At 39.4% G+C, this 26526-nt stretch overlaps 1 protein-coding gene across 1 annotated transcript; it reads left to right on the top strand.

Moving 5' to 3' along the window:
* The first annotated feature begins 375 nt into the window (after nucleotides 1-375).
* On the top strand, nucleotides 376-23339 carry LOC119723788 (cullin-4A-like). Its single transcript, XM_038194646.1, is given in 19 exon segments — nucleotides 376-806; nucleotides 2419-2638; nucleotides 3915-3984; nucleotides 5986-6059; nucleotides 6873-7125; nucleotides 7605-7755; nucleotides 8792-8910; nucleotides 11588-11780; nucleotides 12469-12573; nucleotides 12875-12985; nucleotides 15462-15547; nucleotides 15925-16032; nucleotides 16522-16635; nucleotides 17026-17128; nucleotides 18893-18966; nucleotides 19886-19984; nucleotides 20614-20766; nucleotides 22407-22413; nucleotides 22416-23339. Coding segments are annotated over 19 exon segments (2403 nt in total). The 5' UTR covers nucleotides 376-529; the 3' UTR covers nucleotides 22502-23339.
* Nucleotides 23340-26526: the final 3187 nt, after the last annotated feature.

Below are 26526 nucleotides of genomic sequence, written 5' to 3'. Positions count from 1 at the left end.
TATTAGCAGTTCTAATGGTGTCCATCTACATGTACATATGCAGTATGGGGCAAGCACTCTTGTTGAACGGCTACGTGTTTTGCAAAATAAGTCAATTAGGTAAATATGTGGGGATTTCCTAAAATATCAAATGTCATCATCAAAATCAATGAGATGTTGCCCATATAACAGTTCCTTGTGAACATTGTTGATTTATTTGCGTGAGATATGCAAATGAACAAAAGATTATGACATTGGCTGCACATTTTACTTTAATATGTAACATATTGGCTTCATTTGGGGATCTTATGTATTATTAATGATTTTTGACAATACTTTGTCGGTCACATGGCTGCGTGTTTTGATTGTGGCATTTAAATAACCTTTGACCTTAATCTCCCATAGTTCCGTGCGTCCATGATGTACTGCGCGCTGCCATTTTGTTAATTTCGTCGAAAGTTTTCGGCCACCGGGCGAGTTTTTCCGCGTTTCTCCCGCCTGTTTCTCGCCGAAATTGGGCCATTCTGGGTGGCCTTACCCTAGGTCATGAATGCCTCTCACACGCAATGAGCAGAATTCATCCCTGAAACCGGATCTGGAGATTGGGCCGAGAAAAAGGAGAGCATCGGGCAACAACCACAGGAAAAGAACAAGGGACGATCTGTGCGAGTCGGGCGACGAAAACAACATCGCCATGGGGGAAGCGCCAAAACGGGCGAACTTTTCGGCACTTAGCCCGTCAAATAATGGATTCACAAGCAGAGCCTCTCCTCTAGCCAACAGCAAACCGGGAAGCTCAAAAAAGCTTGTTATTAAGAATTTCAAAGGTTGGTGTAAAATTTGAGTGTTTGGCAGAAATGTTCTGATCTGTGACATGTGACTGTCATGCATAAATGCATGTCATGTGTGACGTCTAGACGTCTGACTTTCTGGAACTTTTTTGTTATAACTGTTCAGATTCAGATGTTGGACCTGTTGAAAAAAAATTGAATATTTCAGCATGATCAATGTAAGACTTTGTACACATTTAATTGTGCAGAAAGTGTGCACGACCATGACGACAGCTTCCGTAATAACTGAGTTGCAATTTCTTTTTTTAGGTCAAAAATACAGACAATATAAATATTATGGGAAAATGTGTTATGTTATGTAAGTAGGGGGCCTAGACCTTGCTGTCTGAATTATGTGAATACCACTTAGGCCTTGGGTTGGGCTCTAGGTCTTTTGTGATGACAGATTTTTGATAGAATGATGTAGGCCTAAGTATGCTGCTGCAGCTGCAGCTGCCACTGTTTTTTCACAGCCTTGAGTGTCAATCGTTGTAAATATGATTGTTGGGGGGAAAAAACATAACGTTTGGACTCAGAAAAATGAACAATTTTGTAACAAGTGCACAGATGTTGGCGATTGTGTAGTGTAGGGCCCTATATTTCCCTAGTAGTATATTAAGGGAACAAATGTCCACTTTTATTTTAACGACATTACAATTACAAACAGAAAAATGTAATATTCAGACGCCACTTCTTTGGTTGTGTACTAAGCCTGTGGAGAGTCAAGTGCATTTTAAAAGGATTTTTCAACAAAATTGGAAATGTTTCTCAGTCCCAGATTCATGTCTTTTGAACATTTTTGCAATGATTGGCCTTCACTGAAATAATATATGATGAAAAAAGTGGTGTCAGGATACAACATTCTTTCCTTGCAAACCAACAGGTACATGTATGCCGTAGATAGAGGGTAGGGCTTTTATTTTTTGAGGGAAAATTTTGGGTTAAAACTTAAATGACGATGAAGACGAAAAAAATGCAACAGGAAAATAAAGACCGCGACCCACAGTGGACATGCAAAACTGCGTTGATTCGCTTAGCACCAACTGTAAAAAACGTAAGAATATCAAATTTTCTACTGCAAGAAACTGTTCAAAATTTCAAAAAAATGATGTCATTAGGATTAAGAGACGTCTGCTTTAGGATGAAAAAGTCATTTTGGAATGATACAAAAACTCCTTTGTCTCTAATTTGATGAAAATAAAGAGGGGCCCTAAACTTACGCAATCGCCCAGAAGTTTCAAGGCACAATTTCCTTTGACAACTGAAAAAAAATCTCTAATTTCCTTTTTTTTTTTGAGAAGTTGCTGTCTTTCTATAGCTCCATGATTACTATTAGGACCCCCTAAGCACATTTTTATGTTTTGAATGCACCTAAACAGCTGGTGAAGGCACAAGTCAATTTTATTTCCCTTGTCTTGGAAAATGTAGCAAATGCTAATGTTGCTGCAAGATGGAACTTTGATTACAGAAGGCTAAATTCAGTATAAATACATTGAATCAAAAAGGAATAAAATGTTATATGAAAACATACTAGGGCCTAATTAATGAAAAGTACAAAAATAAAAAGAAACTTCATGACCTTTTTTGGTTTGATTAATTTATTCAACAGTGAGGCCAGAACTGCCGGAGAACTACCAAGAGCAGACATGGATGCGGTTGAAGGAAGCTGTAGAGGCCATCCACACCAGCCGACCAATCAAATATAGCCTGGAGGAGCTGTATCAGGCCGTAGAGAACATGTGCTCCCACAAGATGTCTGCTGCCCTCTATGACAAGCTCAAGATAGTCTGCGAGTCCCATGTCCGCTCGCAGATCGGGCAGTACACTGGATATCCTTTTTTGGCTTTGTTTATTAATGTTGGATGCAAAACCATGGGCAAATCTCTATCATTTAAACTGTTAAAACTGTTTATATAAAGAGTAGCTTGTGCTTCCTACTCTGTCTGACCTGCTAGTAAACTACAGATGTGCATTTCACATGTCATTATGGCACATTACCCCTAACGATCGCCAACCAGCCAAACTCCAACACCAGGATTTGTTGGAATCTGTTAGGATGAGTACTGCACTAGTAAACTGACTGTGCTTTACGTGGGATTAGGCATACCACAAATAAACAGGGCCCAGCTGTTTATGTGTACAGTTTACCATATGATGTTGGGATTTGCAAGGATGAGGAAGGTTCCTAGTATAAATCACCCTGGGTAGTTTGGGTTAAGCCTTGCTCATTTAAGACTTTTTGCAAGGAACCTTCCTTCAGGAATCCCTTAACAGTAACCACTGTGAGGAACCTACTAGGGCTGTCGAATATTTGATCATCAACCGAATATTAGAATAGCTTTTTGCGGCTTTGAATATTCAAAAACAATAAACTACGCACATGACTGTCATGTTACTTTATCATAACGTTGCGGCGTTTTATTGTCAGGTTCCACTTTTTCTTGTCTGGTAACTTTTTTTGTCGATGGCTGTTCATTGTTTTTATCCTTTTAGCAGGTAAAAGCTCTTGACAGTTATAAAGTGCTTACTGCAAAATGCTCCCCATCGATCGCCACATGCAATTTTAACTGGCGCGCTCTGCATGCAACTTTTGACCTGCGCGGTAGACATTTGCAGCTGGCAGTTTCGAATATCCGAATATTCGTTCAAACACAATGTCGAGTAATTGAATACTAAATTATTCGTAAATGGACAGCCCTAGAACCTACTAGTGTTACTTACTCTCAATCCTGCAACAACCACCAAAATAATGGGTTTTGGAGTGAAAGCGTTTTATTTATGTAAATAGAAGGATTTAATGTAAATATGTAAATATAAATGTACTATACATTTATATGTGTGAATTACAGTTAAAGTTTACATTTCCTTCTAAAAGAATATTCTTGTGAATGTGAAAGTTGCATTGACAGTCTTTAGTTTCCAATTCATATATTGCAAATGAACTATAACTGAACAGTCTAATTGTTGGCAGTGCCATCCATTGACATTTTCTTGAAATGACACATAGTTTAAACAGAAAAAAAGTTATATTTTTTTTTTGTCCATTTATGTGAAGACTAGTTAGTTCACAATCTTGCATTGAAATCACCCTTAACTTTTGTATACTGAAATGCTGGACAGCCTGTCATATCTAAAACAGCTAAACACTTGTTGGCTGGACCACTGTAGACAGATGGTAAGTTGTGTATCAGATAAAACCATCAATTAACCAATTGTCCCAGATAACTAACTCAATGGAAGTTAATTGATGTCGACTAGCACTAGCACTAGTGTTTAAAGGGAAGATACAACATTTGCAAACATCAAAAAACAAAATGATCAAATTACCACAAAATTTTTTACTGGACTGTTAGGGAATGACAGTCTAAAACATCCCGTACAATCATGGCTCCTGGAGTGCTGACATTTTTAAGTGAAGTGGTATTTTGTATCAATTTACAATGCTGGTCGACCAACCAGCGTTAGAAAAAACTGGCTTTTTTTTCAAAAACTGCTCCTAATTTTCATATTTAGTTATTCCGCTTTTTTTTTGCAATTGATTACACACCTGTGGAAGGGTACAAGCCAGCTAGACTGATTCTCTGACCTTATAATTCACCAACGTCTACAAATTGCTTTGTTTCATCTTAAGTGGGGTCAGGGAACCAGACTACAAGAACATGATTGGTTTTTGTTGTTTTTTCCAGCATCTATGAACCCAAAACATGAAACAAGTCAGTTTAACAATATTTGCTTTCCTCCAAATCCATTTATTTCTGAAAAGTACAGCAAAAACAAATGCTGTACATTCCCTTTAAAGGGAATATACATCATTTGCTTTTGCTGTAATTTTCAGAAATGGATGGAATTGGGGGGTTGAAAATATAGAGCAAATATAGTTACACTGACTTTTTTGAGGTTTTGGGTTCAGAAATGCTATAAAAACCAAGACAAACAATCATTTTCCTGTAGTCTGGTTCCCTGACTCCATTTAAGAAGAAACAGAGCAGTTTACATACATTGGGGAATTGTAAGGTCAGGGAACCAGTCTAGCTGGCTTGTACCCGTTCATAGGTGTGTTATCGATTGCAAACAAGCGCGATGGTCAACTGGGGCCAGTATTTGAAAAAAAGCCAGTTTTTTCCAACGCTGATCAGCTGATCAGCGTTGGAAATTGATACAAAAATACCACTTTTCTTGAAAATGACACTATACCAGGTGCCATGATTTTACAGGATGCTTTACACTGTCATTCACTAACAGTCCAGCAAGATATTTCAAAATGATTTGGTAGTTTTATTTTTTGATGTTTGCAAATGTTGTACATTCCCTTTAAGCTGTATCACATACATGTATTGCTGGATGGATTCATGCACACACAGGTTAATGCACACCAGCTTGGACATGTAGAACATCTGTTATCAGTCATAATATTATCCATTTGTGGACCATGCATGAGCTGTCACCATGAAATGAGCATAAACTCGGAAATTACCATTTTGCAGTAGGCCTACAGACGGGCAGTGGCAAAATTTGAAAGGGTGTTCGATTTTCATCTAAACCTCAATTTGTATGTCCTGTTCTCCTTTTACCAATTTTTTTTTGTTCTGTCAAACGTTTTAAAAAAGTGTTTTCATCATGTTTTATCGTTAGTTGACTGTTCATTCACTGTAATACAACCACAATTTTTTTAAATGCCATTTTCTCAAAAATGACTTTTACAACATCAGTTAAGTTGGCAGTTTATATTTTTGTTACTGATTTTAGTACCCCTAAATGTTATGTGCCATTAGAAAGCTCTTGTTCTGCAGAATCTACAGGTGTAGAAAGAAGAATATCTCAAATCTTAAAAAGTCTGACTTTATGCTCATTTTGTGGTGATAGGTCACATATGTTGTGCAAACTGAATCAGTACAATTTCAAGAACCAAGGATCGTATCAATTGTAGCTTTTTTATGCTAGGGGCCGAGGTATAAATGTGCTGTAGATTTTTTTTTTAAGATCTCTTTAAATGACTTGAACAATTTATTATTAGTACCACTTAGTTCTTTGTTATTGTCATATAGGCTTTATACAGTGGCCCTTTTACATTGAAAACAGGTTTTGCCTCATCTTTTATAAATATTTCCAGTGCTCAGGATAGTGTCCACTTCTGTATCTGAATGAAATATACTTATTTATGTATTTCCTTCTACAGATCATGATCAGAAGTATATTCCTCTTCCTGGACAGAACTTATGTCCTTCAAAACTCCTTTGTTTCCTCACTCTGGTAAGTGGTTTGCAACATGTACACGCTTTGCTCGCTTTCATGTATGTGTGTATGTACAACCACATGTGTGCATACACGTACATGCACATGTCTGTGTAAACATAAACAGAAGACTTCTTCACAATTGACTTCTCGTGATTCTTGGATACATCTAGAATTTAGGGAAAGAGATGACCTAAAGATGCCTGATGTCATAAATGTTTTTTCCCTCCTGCCTTGCCTTTTCCTTTTCCCTCACCTGCCTCCTCTTTCTTGAAATGTCCTCCCTCAAAATTGGTATGAGTTGTTTTCGAGTCGTTTGTAAGCTTGTAGTTTATTCTGAGGTGAGTCACTCACAAAAAATTGTCAAACTGTAAGTTAGTTTTGATCAACTCAAAACCTGTAAGAAGTTTCATATGTTACTTGTATCTTAGGTATGAATATTTATCAAATATTTACAAAAATAAAGATGAATAACTTACTTTGTTAGTTTAGTGCCGACTGAAGCCGAGTGTCTTAATATTGTCGCAGTTACACTCAGGTTGCAGAAAATCGGCGACTGATATGTTTCCAACGGTTGTTGCTCAGGCGCAGCTTGAAAAGTCAGTCGTAGAGTGATCTGTGTCGTCGTAAGGTCAACCTGAGTGCAACTTAAAGGGGCATCAAACATTATGTAATAGTGGCAGGGTTTCACCAAACCTGATGGATCTAGAAATTTATATGAGTTTGAGAGTAACAATGGTTAAAATTCTTTGATTTTTGCCCTGAACTTCCCTTGGCATTCTTCCTGGTGTTGATCTGGCATCATTAAAGTTTTCCATTGTTGGCTTTCAGGGATATGGGCCTGGATCTGTTCCGCACCCACATCATCAGCAACAAGACGGTTCAGGCACGGACGGTGGACGGCCTGCTGCAGCTGATTGAGAGTGAACGGGGTGGGGACGTGGTGGATCACAGTCTGCTCAAGAGCCTGCTACGCATGCTGTCAGACCTGCAGATCTATCAGGAAGCCTTTGAGAGGAAGTTCCTAGAGGCCACGGACCGGCTGTATGCTGCCGAGGGCCGGCAGCTTATGCATGAGAGAGACGTGAGTAGTCAAATGGTCAGAACCATTATCGGGAATTAAAATACATCAGAATGTCACTATAACGAACACAATGGGGTCCATTAAAGTCTCAGTGTTTGACATTTTTGAGTATTAGAGTTGCTAGGGTTAACGGTGTTTAGGTGCGTATGTGCATTTACAAAAATGTTTATTGTATGCATTGATTCAGTACACAAGACCTGGGCCAAATTTCGTGGAGAGAGATGTTTGCATGTATTTATACATCTATACATTGTGCAACAATCCACAGAGCGATGGTCAATAGTAGTATAAAACTTCATTGACATTTTGGTCGGTAACTCGGTTTTCAAAACACATCTTTTCTTTGCTTTGCACACATTTGTGCTTAATATCTCCACACATTTGGCCCCAACTAACATTCCACAGGCCATCCTATTTATACAAACAAAAATATTTTTGCAACTTCCAACTTTGTTTGGAATGCGCCACTCTTGACCCAGGTCCCTGAATACTTGGCTCATGTGGATCGGAGACTAGAAGAGGAATCGCAACGAATCATGTACTACTTAGATCACACCACGAGGAAACTGCTAATAGCCTGTGTAGAAAAGCAACTGCTGGAGACCCATGTCGGCGTGATCCTGCAGAAAGGTTGGTCCTAGTGATGTGAACTGATTGAAACTCATTGGATTCATAACAATCATTTATTGTACTTCCTACTAGCTTTTGGTAGCTGAAGGGGTTGACACTTGGCTTCATGCGACAGAATCCCTTGAGGAGTATTTCTGAGTGCCATTACTGCTTTGCATCCATGTTCAGAGATGAATTCCTCTAGGAATATGCTATGTGTGTGTGCACATGTCGACGATGTTTTCACGAAGTGACAAAAACCTGCAAAATCGATTAATTTTTCGATTTTGAATTTTGCTGGCCAATTTATTGCTCTTGACAAAAAGAAGAATTTGACCAAGTTTCAAAGCGAACTATTGTTTACTTTTCTAATTATCGTACACAAATATTTGACAAAAAGCCTGAAATTTGTGTTTTTCTGTTTTTACGAAGTGACAAAAACTTACCTCGTTAGCAGGGCCAGAGGAATAATGCATTTTTCTACACACGCGTTAGGATGGGAGTGGACGCGCGCCCCGCAAACGATGTCGATAAAGAACAGGCGCGCGCACTGCAGTGACGTAAGATGCGCAAATCTAAAATTGGTTAGAACGTTTTATTTTTTTCACAAAGTGATGAAGAGTGTACAACTTAATGGAACAAAATATAGAGGCCTCTGCGTTTTGCTGTTTTCACGAAGAGAAGAATATCTTCATTGATCTTTATTAATGAACTACAGTTTAATTAAGAGAGACTTCTAATAAACAACTTTGAATTAGCAAAGAACTAAGCATACGTTACTTGACAATACAAAATTTCCCAAATCTATAACTACAAACTAGTCGAAAATGTGTTTTGAAAAAAGGACTAACTCCAAATGCGATTATCTCGGAATGATCTTTTTGCATGACATTGAGGTTTTTGTCACTTCGTGAAAACACCGTTGATATGTTCAAATGAAAATTGGCCAAGGCTATTTTCAATTTCTCGGTAAATATTCTGTATATAGGGTCGTGTATCACTTGTATTGATTTTCATGGAACTAAAAGTATATTAAATTGTATTGCGTTATATTCAGGTCTGGATGATCTGTTGGATTTGGACAGGACCCAGGACCTAGCTCTTCTTTACAACCTGTTCCAGCGTACCAAGTCAGGCCTGACAGAGCTCTGCCAATACTTCAGTGCCTACATCAAGGTCAGCAGCCTATTTTATTGTCTCGCCTGAACTTTGTTCAGACCATGCAATCACTATGTCTGTCCGTATGTATTCAAGTATGTATGTGTATGTCCGTGGTATTTTGGTTAAAGTTTCGTAAAATTGGTCTCATTTCAAAAGTTGAAGTCCAATTGGAACCAAACTTGGGTCATAGATGCAGCATGGCAACCTTTAATGATAATGATGTCAAAGGTCACATACCAAGTTTTAAGGTCATTTGAGGTCAAGTTGTGAAATAGGCTGAACATGTCAAATTGGTCTCATTTCAAAAAGTTGAAGTCCAATTGCAATCAAACTTGGGTCATAGATGCAACATGGCAACCTTCATATGATAATGATGTCAAAGGTCACATACCAAGGTCTAAGGTCATCTGAGGTCAAGTTGTGAAATAGGCTGTACATGTCAAATTGGTCTCATTTCAAAAATTGATGTCCAATTGGAACCAAACTTGGGTCATAGATGCAATATGGCAGCCTTGACTCCATGGGCTCGTGAGCGTTCCTTCACTAACCCCTGGCGGTGATGAACACGTAAACGATGCTGACTGGCTATTTAGAGCGTACTGCGCACGCATTTCGAAGATTGTACGCTGGGCGCGCCCATAATGCGCTCGCGTGCTTTGCACGTCTCGTCACGTACGAATATTCAAAACTGCGCGATGCCTGTACGATATGGATTATGGCAGCCTCGTTTTTCGCTAAAAAAACCCCTGTATCTGTGGTTGTAAAAGGACGAAAGGGGTACGTACCTTTAATACAAATCTTTGCTAATAACGCAACGTCCAAACGGTAAGGTTTGAAAGCATTGATTCTTCAAAAAAACATAACTTTAAACATTTTAAAGATGGCGTCGGCGCGTAAAACGGATAAACTGCAGCCTAATTATAATTACACAATTCCAGGGGTTGAGATCACGCAAGGCATAGCAAGATCTCGTACCCATGGGAACGAGGTTGGCAATATGGCAACCTTCATAACGATGTCAAGGTCACATACCAAGGTCTAAGGGCATCTGAGGTCAAGTTGTATATTAGGCTGAACATGTAAAATTGGTCTCATTTGAAAAATTTAAGTCCAATTGCAACCAAACTTGGGTCATAGATGCAACATAGGTACCTTCAAGTAATAATGATGCCAAAGGTCACACATCAAGGTCAAAGGTCACTCTTTACAGATAATCGCAAAAGCAGGCGGGACCCATGGTTTGAGAACCATCTTGTTGGTTAACCCTATGCCTTTAACCCTAGCCCTGCCAGACACAGCACGGTGCATCAGGTGTAGAACATTTTGGGATCTTGCTGCATCAAGCCTTCAACAACAGTGCATAAACGGTCAATTCTGAGATAATGGGAGCTAGTTGCATTGAACGATACCACTCTTGGATCCTGCGAAGGCCTCTCAGGCAGTTTTTGCCTTTGGGTAGTTAACATGTCGGATCTTTGTTGCACTTCGACAAGTGTTGTGTTGATGTGTTTTGTAGGGATTCATGCCAAAATGCCATTGGGGCTTTGGGCTAAAGTAATATTAGTAGCATAACATTTTTCCTTGTACAGTGAAATCTCGATAAGTCAAACTCTGATGACTCAAAACAACTGTTAAGTCAAACAAAGAATCCATTGCCTTCAGTAGTATAACACTACAACCCTGCTTAACTCAAAACTCTGCTTAAGTCAAATTTTGAACCTGGTCCCTTGAGGTTTGACTTCAGGATTTCACTGTATATAACCCAGAAAAATGGTGAAGGTTGTGCAATGTTTGTGTTGTTTGCATGGATAGAATCCCACCCTATCCACTGCCACTGTCATCTGACAAAACACATTGCAACCGCCTGCAAATGGGATCAATCTTTTGTGGTATCTAAAATGGCAAGGGGTAAAGCATTGATAAAATAAACCAACGTTATTAACTTGATGTCTAGTAGAGTTCATATGTACTGCTCACTATGGCTGTTTTCAGAAATGTTGTGTATCATGTTCAAGGTAGAGTATATCATTTGTCATTTATGCATTTTTTTCGTTTGAAGCAACAAAAGTGCTCAAAATCTAAAGGAGGTGCTTCAAAATTAACCTAATGACGTTTTAGCTCAGTGAATGCTGTATATTCCGAAAAAGCAATATTCTAGGATCTCAATTTCAATTCAAAAGTTGTCAAGGCATGTTTTGAATTGCGCCCGAAATCAGCGTCCGGGACACGTTTTCATTCAGCCGATTGCAGCTACGTGATGTCATGCACTGAATCGACGAATTATAGCAACCGTGGGCGCGTGCGTCGTGCTAACGTTTGCGTGCACCCATTCACGGCTTTGCCGAATTACAAACCGAACTACTAACGGAGATTTCCAAAATTGCATCTTTAGACGCATCTTTGGAAATGACCTTCTTTTATTGTTTTCTTCAAAATGACAGCATGCCAGAAAGAATAATTTCACAGGGAGTTTAGTGCCATTACTGTCTTTAAACCAGGTATGCTTTTCAACAAGAATTTTGTCAGTTACTTTTTGGATAGTTGCAAATGATATACTCTACCTTTAAACAGCAATTATTAGTTGCTGAAAAACTGGGGAGGTTTGAAGCAGTTTGAAGAGTGGAACTGCAGGGCACTTCAGGGCATTGTGAAGACCAATTAGCAAAATATCTATATAATTTTTTTTTTACAGAAAACAGGCACAACCATCATTATCAATCCTGAGAAAGACAAAACTATGGTGCAGGAGCTGCTGGACTTCAAGGACAAGATGGACAATATCATGACTGATTGCTTCGCTGACAATGAAAAGTTCCAGAACACGCTCAAGGAGTCATTTGAGAGCTTCATCAACAAGAGGCTGAATAAGCCTGCCGAGCTAGTCGGTAAGAAGGGGGTGGATGTAGAAGTTGTGGATATGAAACATGTAGTTGTGAAAGTTTTCAGAGTGGAATTGCTGGATATCTGAGGTGTGATTGTGGGAGATATGGATGTAATGGTTGTAAGTGTGGTAGTTGTAGGTGATAGATGTGGTAGTTGTGGATGTAGTTGGTGTAATAGTTGTGGATGTGTTAATTGTGGATGTGGTTGTTGTGGATGTGGTAATTGTAGATGTTGTGGATGTGGTAATTGTGGATGTGGTTGTTGTGGATGTTGCATGCGGATTTGGCAAATGTGGATGTGGTAGTTGTGGATGTGGCAGTTGTGGATGTGGTAGTTGTGGATGTGGCAGTCGTGGATGTTGCATGTGTGGATGTGGCAGATGTGGATGTGGCACGTGTAGTTGTGGATGTGGCAGTTGTGCATATGTGGATGTGGCAGATGTGAATGTAGTAGTTGTGGATGTGGTAGTTGTGGATGAGGCAGTTGTGGATGTGGTAGTTGTGGATGAAATATTTGTGGATGTGGTAGTTGTGGATCTGGTAGTTGTGGATGTGGAAATGGATGTGATTGGTGTGGATGTACAAGTTTCAGATCTGATAGTTGTGGGTACGGAAATGTGGGTGGATGTTTGTGGATTTTCATGTGCTTACATCGATGGTCAATACCCTTTGTTTCATCTCTTACCTACAGCCAAGTATGTTGACAACAAGCTCCGAGCTGGCAACAAGGAAGCCACAGAGGAGGAGCTAGAACGATTGCTGGACAAAATAATGGTCATCTTCAGGTTCATCCACGGTATGTTCAACTCTTTTTCAAACCCTTTTTTTCCCCCGATTTTTAAAAATCTTGTGATGTTGTTCATAGCAGATAAGGACATTTCTCTGTTTGGATTGGGGTGACAACTTGACCGTGTGCGGGACACACTTCGTACATGCAATGGTTCATGCATGTGTGGCATAAGGTACATTGTGCACGGAGTCAATATCTCCTAACAAACAGTGAATGGTTGCAAGTCTTGACCAAAATGCATCATGCTGTTTCTACTGGAAAATAATGAAATCCGTGTAAGTTACGTGGCTTTTTTTGGTCTCCTCAGGCAAGGATGTGTTTGAAGCCTTCTACAAGAAAGACCTAGCCAAGAGATTACTGGTTGGCAAGAGTGCATCAGTCGACGCTGAGAAATCAATGTTGTCCAAATTAAAACAAGGTGAGTATGCACTGTCCAGTCCTTAGTGTTGGTTCATGCTTTAGCCAAAATACATAACATCACACAAGTGTAGTTTCACTGTGATGCTGATCATTACCAAGGGCATTGCTTGAGGGGTGTGAGGGGGTTGTCTTGTCCCCCCCCCCCCAATACAACACTGTATTGTCCTATAGTGTCCAGTCTCCTCCACTTTGACCATCTGCCCCCAGAAGTCAGATGATGATCAGTCCCCTAAGATCCAATTTGATTTTGTGGCGGCCAATTGACCTGGGAAGTAGATCTGGCTATCTTTCTGCTCTGAGTTGTCTGTTGACAATTTTGTTGTTACCCATTGCCAAAATTTACCAAATTGATCCGATGACCCCCATGAATCCCGGTACACAGTGGCGGAGATTTCTTGTTACAGGTGGGGGGGATGATTTTTGAAAGGCCATCCTTGTGTGGAACGCGACACGGCACGGGGTCCAAGAAACCGCTTAAGGGCCCCCTGGTGGGTTGCAGGCGCAAGGCCCTTGCTAGGGGTTGAGGTAAACCCCCCCTGGGGTTTACACAATTTTAGGTGCAAAATGGTGTCAAAATTCAACCTTTTCTTGAGCTTGAATTGCAATAAATGACAATAATTAACACCTTCAAGCATTAACAAATATAAAAGATCTTCAAAACTAAAATTTCTCATCCAATGTATTTGGAAGTGTAGGCCTAAGCTATCTTTGCACAATGGAGCTCTGGTCACCTAGCAACACAAATAATGCCTATGCATATATCCCCCCCATCCCCCCCCCCCCCCCCCCGGGATCTCCGCCCATGCCGGTACATACCGTTATTTCGTTTACCGTTTTGGATTTCCTCAAAAACAAACACAGTAAACGAACCATGACCGTTTTGTCGTTTTACAGTTTTGTAAAACGATCAAACGGTTTTAAGATAAATACGATAATTCCGTTTTATCAGTTTAGTAAATTTCCTTACAGCATAACGATCAATGATGTTTGTTTTACAGTTTTACACAAATAACTTTGAAAAACAGCAAAACGGTCAGTATTGAATACAGACTGTTTTTTTTTATTTCACTGTGTCATAGTTAACAGTCCGTGGTGCATTTTGTGGCGGTGGGCATGCAAGGGGGTGGAGGGGGACCATGCCGTGCATTCAGCTGGTGGGGCTTGAAGAGTTGCAAGCAAAAATGGCGCTGGAAAATTTCAAGGAGAAAATTTCACAATGGATACAGTAAAGAAGTTGCAGGTGTTGAAGGAAATTAGAGTTTGGCGCGGTTCTTCAATAGCCAATATTCACAGATTCTGTCGTGAGAACAACGTAATCAAGTGTAAGGAAGGCAATTTGGGCTTCAGGCAATGACTCGATCCCAAGGCCAGGACACATTAACATTCCAAGGTGCATTGCCTAATTGCCGAACCTGAATCAAAAAATGGTCGGCAAAACTATATGGACCGTTGTCATTGTCACGTTTTTGTAAAACAACACTCTAAAAATATAGCAACTAACCATTTATGGCTTTTTACAATTTAAACAAACAACAAAAAGGTAATTGTTTTTTGTCACTTACCCGGTAATACCGTTTAATCGTTTTACAAAACTGTAAAACGACAAAACGGTCAATGGTTCGTTTACTGTTGTTGTTTTTGAGGAAATCCAAAACGGTAAAACGAAATAACGGTATGTACCGGGATTCCCATGACCATTACCCAAACTAAATTAGTTGTTACTGTAATCCATGTGATGTGTCAACCAACCTGTACTCTGTTAGTCTTAGTGCCAGACGTTCTAAGCAGGGTAATTCACGATAGACCGTACAGCCTTTGTACCGCGCAGCATCATTCATGTCGCACATTGTCCCCCTTGAGGGCGCTCTGTTCCCATCCGTAAACCTGACTCGAATGGCGAATGGCACGCAAAGAACGTCTTAGGAATCTCGCATAGGAATAGGGCGTGACCTAATATGCACAATTTGACAGGAATAATTGCGCATCTACATTGGTGGAAACAAAAGAGCCAGTTTGAAAACTGTTAGTCAGGTGACATAGCACTGATTTGATGATTTTTTGTTAGCTTTCCAAAGCCCAGTTTCTTTGCTGCAAAATTGATGGCTTCATCCACGTGGTCCGACTTGTTTATCCAATGAAACTTAGGCCTACAGGCTTGCAAGCTGTGCACCCGTGGCTTGGAATACTGCAGTACGTACAGAAACTGCACATGCTACATCATGAATGCATACAAATGCACACACAGTTCTGCACCGAATTTCCTGAGCAGAAATACGAGATTCCTAGAAGGTCCTTTGCGCCTTGTTTGCGCGTGTGTAAAGGGCGCCTGCTTTAGTGAATCACTGCACTATCCAATAACCCGTGCGCGCTGAAACACCGTACCACTGAGAACGTCTTGGATTTAATACTACTACTCTGTTAGAGTTATTAACCACCTGACACCACAATATACATGATGTAATGTATGCTTTCAGAATGCGGTGGAGCCTTCACCAGTAAACTGGAGGGCATGTTCAAAGACATGGAGCTGTCTAAGGATATCATGATTGCCTTCAAGCAGGTCAGGATATAAACAAGATTAAACAGAAAATAGTGCTTACCAAATTGTTTGTGCTGTAAGTAAAAATAAGTGAGAACCAGTGATAAACAATGTGTATACAGGGCATTCTGGCTGGTGACCTGTATTTTTGGTAAGCAAATATTTTCTGTGTTGCAGATTTTGTGAACAGTTGTTAATTAATAGTTGTATACACAGCATCGTTTCCTGAAGTAATGTTCTTCTCAAAATTCTCAAAATTGGTCAGAATCATCCCAAATCTGTTGTTACATATGTTGTTACATAATTTGAAGCTGTGTTAACTGTGATTTTAGCACCACACAACAAAATTTATATGGTAAATGATAATATTTGTATGGATTGTATTTATTTTCATTTAGCATGTGCAGCACCAAAGCATCCCCGGTAACATAGACCTAACCGTCAACATACTAACGATGGGCTACTGGCCGACGTACACACCCATGGAGGTACTCTTACCATCCGAGGTAAGAAGACACTCTTTAACTGTCATCCAGCAAAATGTCAAGCGGTTAAATCACAAATGGTTTGGAAGTAGTGGCAGATAAGTATTATAAAACCCTCTAAACTCATCAATGTTTAAAATTGCTGGTAAAGAACTGCAGTATAGTGTTTTTCATTGCTCAGGTCATTACACAATGCATTAGTACGGTACAGATCCGGTGTAGATTTTGGTTATCCAATGTCACATCCCATTTGTTGAATGGTCTCCCTGCTTAAGTACGCCCTCAGTGGAAACAATTGCAAGGATACCGTTAGTAAAAGATACTTGAGGTTATCCGCTACACACTTGATAAGGCGGAAAAGAGTGTTCTTGCACAGTTTTATTGAAACGGGTCATACAATTTCCTGTAAATGAAAACAGACTTCTTCTTGTTTTGCAGAAATTAGTGATCATAAATGAGAAAGCAATATCATACAGGTTTTCAAGACTTCTTAATTGTACCTATTTTCAGATGGTGAAGCTACAAGAAATCTTCAAACATTTTTACCTGAGTAAGCACAGCGGTCGCAAGCTGCAATGGCAGCCCAACCTGGGTCACTGTGTGGTCAAAGCACTGTTCAAGGAGGTAGGAAAAGGATCTCAAAATGTTGAGAAAAAAAAAACACCTGAAATTTCAGTTGACTTCTTAATGAAAGAAAAAATACCGCATGAGCATTGTTGGATTTGCCTTTAACTTTTATCATAAACTGAACAAAATTGAGAAGAGGTACAGTTTTTTTCGTGCACTGTTCTGGAAACACAATGGAGTGTGAAGTATATATACTTAAAAAAAACACCAATTTCCTCCTTTCATAAAGCAGATCAAGAGGAAATAGTGTAGAAAAGAAAAATTGTCATTAAACCTCTTTTGATACATCGGAAGCTTGCAGTGTAAATGTGATAACAGGTTTTGCTCATTCAACTATTAACTTTCAAAAGTGAGGTTTTCATTCTTTTCTTTTTTTTGTCCTCTAAGGTCAAAGAATTACACGTGTCGCTGTTCCAAAGCCTAGTTCTTCTCATGTTCAATGAGGGGGATGACTACTCACTAGAAGACATTGCCCAGGCTACAGGCATAGGTAGGTGGTAACATGACTCTGCATGGACTCCCAGCACGAACGGAAGATGACGCTTTTTGACCACTTTCAAAAGCTCCAGTAGGTAGAGCACACTGCTTGGGCATATACTAGCGGGGGAAGCATTCAAGACTGAGTTTATTTCTTGTGTTCAAAACCCAGTTGTATCTTCAAGTGAGTATCTGGCGCTGACGGTAATGCGTAGGAACCTCTGGTCCGGTGGTCTCCTTAACTCTTTCATTGTAACCGTTGACGGGGTACAGTCGTTTTCCTAGTTCCGGATAGCAAACATCATTCAGGCTGCTTTCGGCTCAACTACTCCACGAATTCAAGTGACATTGATTAAAAAGTTTACCTTGAGTGATGGAGAGACCAAAAATTTAAGCTCAAAATTTAAGCTCTTTTTATTTTGATTTTAAGTACCGATGTCACTTTTCCTAGTTCCGGATTGGTTCAATCAGTTCCGAATCAATCAAAACTGCTTCACGCGAAAAACAAATCACGCGAGAAAACTTTTTTTCAGCCAGAACCAACCAAATCAAGCATATTTTCTGATAAAGTATTATTTCATTTTCCAAAAATAGTTCATTCAAGAGAATTCCAGCAAATTTTAAAACGAGACAAAAACGTAAATGATTTTGAAACTTTTGTGTGCAGCCCAATGGCTCGAACTCACGCACGGACCGAAAATCTTTGACCCAGCACAGAATATGTCACACAAAATCGATTAACGCGCGTGTAGTTGGGTCGTAAAGTGCATGCGCTATCCGGAACTAGGCAAAAGCATATGGTCATTCGTTGGCGAATTTTCAAAAATTAGAGACTTTACAACTTATTTTGATTCAACAAGCATTCGATGGAAGAGTTTATACAACTGTAGTGTATGAACAAAATATTCGAAATCACATGGTACAAGTGATATACCGAGGAGAAAATTTATCGTCGATTCGCAGCTCAAAATTCCTCTTCTAAATATTTTATCGGAAAAATCTTTGTGTATCAAGGAGCTTACATTTTTCTTTTCAAAATGCACATCGTCAGAACAAAATTATTGGAGACTAATCCAAAAGAGGTAGATTTTATTTGAAGCTATCCGGAACTAGGAAAATCCGGAACTAGGAAAACGACTGTACTTGTACACAAAGTCCATTGCTGCCACTAAACTCCTTTACCTCCTTGCTTGTTTTTCATCTGAAGCTAATATGACAGAGCTGCTAAGCATAGAAAATATTTGCTAAGCAAAAGCAGGTTACCAGCCATGACATCAAGTAATGTGTATTGCTTGTAACTGGTACTCAGCTGGTTCTTGTTAGTGTAACCTGGAAAAATGACACACTTAGGGAACTTGCACTAAAACTAATACAACTAAACTAAACTCAGGATCTTGAAAAGAAAAGTCGCGAAGAAATTGAATTTATAGAGACAGGAGACAAATTCTAGATTTCAAACAAAAAAAGGACAAAAAGAATTTATTGACAAAAAATTCAAAAGAAAAACAAAATAACCAAATAATTATAAAACCAAAACCATGATCGCAGTATGGCTGATTTTCACAGTTGTGCATCCCCTCCCTGAGCTGGTTTTCACCCTTGAGTTCTGATCATCCTTTCATTAGCCAATTGTAATGGTTTCAGTGCACAGTGATCCACTATTGACCACTAGTGTCTTGAACGAAGACTACTAGTCAGTAGGAACCAAAGTGTACTCTACATTCCTGAGCAAAGCTAATGCGAAAGATAATTTTCAAATGTTTGTCTTCTGTCACAGAGGATACGGAGCTGAGGAGAACACTTCAATCTTTGGCCTGCGGGAAGGCCCGAGTCATCACAAAATTACCCAAGGTAGGCTGAAGTCAAGAAAACAATTATGCCGAAATCAAGTGGTCCTCATATCGTCGCGTCAGTGCAACAAGGTTGTAACTCCATTCTGCAACAAAGTGGTATCTGGCGTGAATACGCTCCGTGCAACAAGGTCGTATCTCAACGTCCATTGACTTTGTGTGTAAATCTTTGTTTTATTTTAAGTGAGATACAACCTTTTGACGTTCTGAAACTCGCGTTTCACACGAGATATGACCTTGTTGCACGGACACGACGATATCTAGGTTCAGCAATTTCAGCAGATAATCCTTAACTCTCTATGCATTGTTGCTACGAACCTTTTTGAATCCTCCAAAATCATCCACTGTGCAGGAAACCAATGGTATACTCCTTGTTCTGCCAAATTTCAAAGGGTATTAAGTACTGTGCAAAGTATGGACTGTATCTTCCTAAATCCTACAAAATCCTCCATAACCATTCCGTGGATTTTGAAGGATCTTCGAAGTTTGAATTTAAGGCATTGCAGTGTGGAAAGTAGTCTGAGGATCAGACGTTCACGTGTGCAGAGCCACATTATGAATGTCTGATATATCATAGCATGCAAATTTTATGCAACCCCGTGCCAGCCAATCGGAATCGACTTTCGAAATTGTGGTGTCTTTTCGAGCAGAAATTTGGCCTAAGGTGTTGATTGGTCAATTGGCTGCCATATTGTTGTAATACAACAAGAGGTTACCAAAGACCTGATAGAAGGCGCTTGCTGAATGGCCAATATGTGGAGGGTAAGATGCAGTCTTGTTTTGCATAAAGAGAAGGACGGTTTTGAGAGTAGCTAGAGTTTTATCTTTGCCCTAAGTTCTGATAACATGTTGCATTTAGTGTGGAAAAACACTTGAAAACTCGCCACTGATATGATGAACTTTGTTTTTAATCCTTGGAGGGGAGAGATGTGGAAGACGGTGACCGGTTTAGCTTCAATGGTGACTTCAAGCACAGGTTGTGTCGGATCAAGATCAACCAAGTCCAGATGAAAGAAACGGTAGGTCCTCACTTTTCCATGCAGCTACATGTACTTATCTGTGTTATGTTTGTCCCACTGTCCCATTTTGCTGAATTTCAAATCTTCATGAAGTCTCATGTACATTGCTGATTATTGAATGCAATTCTATGTCATGGACCAGTCGTAGCTGTCTAAATGTATGGCATATGTAAACACTTCACTGAGTATCAAAAAATCAGTGTTTAGCTGCTTCTTTTTTTTTCTTTTCTTTTTGAGCAAAGCTTTTTCTTTTTGAGCAAAAGAAATTCCTGTGACTCCTCTCAACCTACTGTGTAGACAACTTGCTGCAAAATATTCTCGATATTTTGTGACCTCAGCAGCTAGTAATGGGCAGTCAAGTCAGTTTAAAAATATTTGAAAGAAATATATCTAAAATATCAAACTGTTCTGCAGCTAAGCCAAATTTCATGAAAGAAATCGTGAGTAGATTGTGCAGCTCTGCAACGAATTTGTATCACAAATCTGAGGCATTTTGTAAGAGTTAAGCACTGTTTCATGAAATTAACTGCTTTTATTACCAACTGTGTGAGTCTGTAAATGATTGTTCTTCTCCAAATGCTGGCCAAAGAGACTGGCTAATCTTTTTTTATTGTTGATTTCTTTTCCAGGCGGAGGAGCAGTCCAACACGCAGGAGAGAGTATTCCAAGACCGTCAATACCAGATAGATGCCGCCATTGTTCGTATCATGAAGATGCGTAAGACCCTGACCCACACGTTACTGGTGTCGGAGCTGTACAACCAGCTCAAGTTCCCAGTCAAGGTAAGGGTGGAGGGGGGAAGGGGGGTGAGGGGGATCTCAAACACACCTGGTGTTCTTGGTCATGAGTGTGCACAAACTAGTTGCGTCTTCTCATGAGTGTTAGGCGCCTAATGGCTTGGAATGTCCCTCCCGTTGGTCTCCCCAACGTTGGTCTCCCCAACGTTCTCGTTGAGAAGGTACTTGTGCACGGAGTCTATAGGGAGTTCCAATTTTAAATTGCCAATGAATGTGCTTTCTGTCGGGCTTATTTGGTGCCTCATGGCACGGCAGCAGATCCATGCATGGCAAGCAATATAGCAAGTATACCCTCAATTAATCTATGAGCATTCCTTATATGGGAATGTCAAATTTATGAGTGTCTACAGTAACTGGTGAAAAGCCAAAAGTGTCCAATTACAGTTGAAAACATGTTTATTGTTCATTATTAGGTGTTGGGCCTTGAGCCCAAAACCTATTGTTATTGTAAGAATTTACTATTTTTTTTTTTTTAGTTCTCCTCAGCAAATTGTTTGTCAAAATGAAAACATATATGAACTTCAATTGTCAATACACGAATGCACAACCCACTGAAGATGTGCTTTTTTGTAATTACGTCATCATGACGTCATCATGGGTCACGTGACGTCACTTCAAAATATAATAAATTTAATCTTTGGAATTCAATATAAAATCAACCGTGAGAGACCGGAACTTGAATTTTGCGGGAATCGACATGATAATACATGCTCTTCCTTTTATCCTGTGCGCGTGAAATCACGTGACCCTTCCTTCCGGTCGAAACCGGAAGTGCCTAATAATTTGAAAGTGGAAAAAGATGTGAACTTGCTTTCAACGGTGTTGGTGTCTGCCTGGATTGACCTTTCAAAAAAAATAATGGGTGATGCCATGAAGAGTTGGAGCGCCCTCTAGCGGCAGGTTAAAAAACGCGAAAAACGCATTTTCACTTGATGTCTGTGGCGAAGTTTGCGGTATTCGATTCAGAATTCATGTACATGATGACCACATAGGTCTTGACCTATGTGCAAAAAAAATTTGATTACGTCATCAGATCGGAAGTTACAATAAAAAGACCTTTAAACCTTCAAAAATTGCTAAAAAATCAACCGTGATAGATATAATCAAGATTTGGCTATATAGCACAGTTAAAATAGCTCTTGAACTTTCTGGTAATGACGTCACAATGACGTCATCAAGTATCATATTACAAGCAATCAAAGATTTCTAGATTTAATCTTTGAAAATCAATATAAAATCAACTGCTACAGATTTGATTTTGATTTTTATGGCAATCGATACAATATTGCAGGGTCTTCATTTTTGGTATTAAGTGCAAAATCACGTGACCCTTCCTTCCGGTCGAAACCGGAAGTGCCTTATTATTTGAAATTGGCAGAAGATGCGAACTTGCTTTCAACGATGTGAGTGTCTGCCTAGGCAGTACTGTACAAAAATTTTACAGGTGACGTCATCAAATGTTAGAGCGCCCACTGGCGGCATGTTGAAAAAGTCAAACATGGATTTAAACTTGCATATTTTGAGTTGATGTGTGTGGCAATGTTTGCGGTAGTCCATGGCCCAACACCGTGTGGTTGTTCCTACAACCTCTAGTTTACCTTTGTGTTTGTTGTTTCTGTTTTCAGCCGTCGGATCTAAAAAGAGAATCGAGAGTTTGATTGACCGGGACTACATGGAGAGAGACAAAGACAATCAGAACCAGTATCACTATGTGGCCTAGTAGCCTCCTCTCCAGCAGTTGGATCACAGCTGACCTCAGTAGAGTGGATTGACTATAGATGTAAATGGACTCCTCCCGTGCAGGTCTTCTTGGTAGCTTTGATTTGCGGCTTGTGGAGTGAGACTACTTTTGAAAGCTGGACCACACTGCGGTGTTCAATAGACTTGTCTGCCACCAGTCTGAATTTTTGTTCTTTCTCAATGTACAATGTGCTCGGCTAACCAATCTGTGTGGTCTACACATTGATTTACATGTACAAAACAACATAGGGTGTAACACAGCGCAGCCTCCATTCCAGCCTGACGAATCTTGGTTGAATACAACGTAAGCCTTCTCACAAACAGACCCAGAGAGTACAGACTGGTGAAGGAGACCACATTTTGCACTTGATTTGTATATTGATATGCAAACTTGCTTTCCCCAGCCCATGTTGTTCATTATCAGTGACATTATTAGTTTTCATACCAGTAAGGGCCTCTGTATTAACCAAATTAAAACATCCCATATATTTTGTTTTGGTTCGTTGAAAAATTTGTAAATGTTTTGCCTTGCTGTTGCTTTTGTTCCAATGAATGTATCTAACTCCATCTATTTAATTATTACTTGATTCAGAAGGTATATATATAATATATATGCAGTATTCTGTCGCATACAGTTAATAACAAAGCTTGCTTGACAATGAGTGCCGAATTTGGGAGATTCATAATGCAGTGGGCCACCTAGAGTTTGCCACAGAGAGTTCATTTTTCCCAGTACATTGTGGGAGATGGTCGACAAATTCGCAGCGCGGGACATTTGAAATTGTCAGTTTTTCCGGTCAGTAGTTTCGCAAGCGTAGGCCTATGTTTTGAGTATCTGTTTGCCCTTTTCTTTTCTTTTTATCAATATGGTGTTTTTTATAAGGCGGCAGAACGCTGAGCCCAAATCTATAACAAATGAGCTCAAGTTGTCTACTGACACCCATTCAAATGGGCCATGCTTTGTCGACGGTAAACATGAAAAATGGACTCTTCCTGGCAGACTCTTGGTGGCGCACTGCATTGTGAATCGCCCGAATTGTTGTCAACTATGTGAGTTAATTTCTTTTCCAGGAAAGAGTCATTAGCTTCCTTCTCAGAACATATGTATCAGCACTTTCCTGGCAGCTTCATTCTGTTTCCTGTCCACAATTCATTCACATTTTCCTTGATTTAAGATTGATCATTACTAATTTTGAATACATCTGCACATTTTCTCCCTGACAGTTTGTTCCTCTCCAAACTTGTGGAAACGGAAAGAAATATCACTTTGTGTCATGGCATGAGACTGTTTTCACAATGATCTCTATTCAGAATGCCCAATTTCAATAGCGCTGCTTAACAGCCGATTTTGTGCTTACTGAGCCTCCATCTATTTCATAGAGACTGTGAGCAGTAAGCACAGTAAAAAGCACGCTTAACTGCGGAGGAAAAAAATGGCATAAATCAGTGACGTAACAATAGAAATCTCCATGAGCGCGCAACTGTTAGCGCATCCACACCTAGCCCCATGAATGTGGCCAATTTACTGGACTACCTCCGTAAACATAGGCCACACATCCACATATACAAAAACGTGTCGCACTTTGCCAAATTTAGATTTTCACATTTAGGCTTAGTTTGTAGGGCTTTTTGCTTTAGAAGCATACTAACCCTCTTTATAGGCTATAATCAGAAAGTGCTGCCTTTTTCAGATGTCTAATTTTTGTGAAATTTCATGTTGAAATTTTGATACGCAAACGTGTGCAAATGAATCTGGAAATTTCACGAAAATAGACATCTGAAAAAGGCAGCACTTTCTGATTAGCCTATAAAGAGGGTGAGTATGCTTCTAAAGCAAAAAACCCTACAAACTAAGCCTAAATGTGAAAATCAAAATTTGGCAAAGTGCGACACGTTTTTGTACATGTGGATGTGTGGCCTATGTTTACGGAGGTAGTCCAGTAAATAGGCCACATTTATGGGGCTAGTCCACACCATGAAATAGTGCTTAAGCAGCAGCATGATCTTCTGCTATAGTAAGCGCAACTTTTCTGCTAACTGTTAAGCAGGGCTTTGAAGCTGGGCCCAGTGAAAACTGGTCCGAAGAGTATGCTGATAAAATGAAGCCAAAAACAAAAAATCCCGACCATATCTGACTTTCAAAACAATAATCCCCAAATGTTTTTGTTGTTGTATCTCTCTAACTGATTTCAGGCCCAGAAATTATTGGTCAAGATTAACTTTGCCTGTGCAGATACTATTGTCTTTTCCCCCATAGCGCATGCTTTGAATTATCTGATCACATGCACGACTTTGTGTGAGTGAGTGGCAGTCATTACAGAATCACTGCAGCAAGTTACTGCGGGCTTTTACACTGTTACTTTTTTTTGGCCACATTTTATTTTGAAAGGAATATGGCATACTGGTAAAACAGTGTATGCCTTTTTCATGTTAGCAAACGGTATCAGATGAGCAACTTGAACTTACCCTTTGATAAAAATGGGATAAACCTGTCACGACACTTTGATTGGCCACACATGAATTGACATTGCTTGAAATTGCATAGTTGTGCTCCGCCCATGCCCATATTTGGTAGCATCCTTACTCCATCCTGATTGGATGTTATCAGTTGATTGATAGCCAAAACTTATACAAATCGCATTGGCTTGGGTTTTACAAACTGCTAACTCCTCCCATTTTGGGTGGGGCTTTTTTAAACCTTGTTTATTAATTGAATGTAAATTAGAATGGCACCTGAATGTTACCCAAACACAGTAAAAAATAACGGTTTCAAAGGCAAAATAAGTTAATTTCTTTTAAGCTTGGTTAATTATCCACTGCATGTAGATTAAATTAAATTCTCTATGACAACATACCTAAGTTTTGGAAAAATGTTAACTGTTTTTGTACAATACGAACATTTAGTTAAAATGGAAATTGTGTGTTAACACTGCTATAGCTATATCTAACTTATTTTACAGGCCCTGAAAATCAAATTATTTTGATAAGACGAGTGTTGCACAAGAAGGCTCTGAATGTCACTTAAACGTAACTTATATTCGGTTTTGATAAAATACCAACAAAAACAAAACAAAAAAATTAAAAAGATGTACGTAAGTGGTAACACCTTTTGTGGAAACAAAAATGGCCAGGGTTATTGTATGAGACTTCTGAAAATGTTGATTAAATATTAAAGTATGAAAAATGTCACAAAATATTTTGTTCGGGTTGGTTTCTCTCTGTAAATTTTGTGGAGTCATTGGCAAGGTTTTGAATATAACTTCAAGGGAATATACATCATTTGCTTTTGCTGTAATTTTCAGAAATGGATGGAATTGCGGGGTTGGAAATATATAGCAAATATAGTAACACTGACTTTTTTGAGGTTTTGGGTTTGAAAATGCTATAAAAACCAAGAAAAACAATCATTTTCCTGTAGTCTGGTTCCCTGACTCCATTTAAGAAGAAACAGAGCAGTTTACATACATTGGGGAATTGTAAGGTCAGGGAACCAGTCTAGCTGGCTTGTACCCGTTTATATGTGTGTAATCGATTGCAAACAAGTGCGATGGTCAACTGGGGCCAGTATTTGAAAAAAAGCCAGTTTTTTCCAACGCTGGTCGGCCGATCAGCGTTGGAAATTGATACAAAAATACCACTTTTCTTGAAAATGACAGTATACCAGATGCCATGATTTTACAGGATGCTTTACACTGTCATTCACTAACAGTCCAGCAAGGTATTTCAAAATGATTTGGTAGTTTTATGTTTTGATGTTTGCAAATGTTGTATTTTCCCTTTCAAATTATCTGTGCTAGATATTGTGGATGATAGCAGTGAACGAAATTTTCTTTTAAGTTGTGCAAGTGGATTCTGATCCTGCCAGAAAATTATGGTTAAAAAAAGGACAAGTAAATTGTCGGGTGGATTGTACTAACTGCACTAGTGGAATTAGAGGCCAAATTGTTTAGTTCCCTACTTGGAAGTAAAGTGAGCCCTCTTGCGATGGTTTGGTCATACATTAAC

The sequence above is a fragment of the Patiria miniata genome, unplaced genomic scaffold, assembly GCF_015706575.1.
Source record: "Patiria miniata isolate m_02_andy unplaced genomic scaffold, ASM1570657v1 HiC_scaffold_17, whole genome shotgun sequence".
Taxonomy (NCBI): Eukaryota; Metazoa; Echinodermata; class Asteroidea; order Valvatida; family Asterinidae; genus Patiria; species Patiria miniata.
This window is presented reverse-complemented; position numbering and strand designations above follow the sequence as displayed.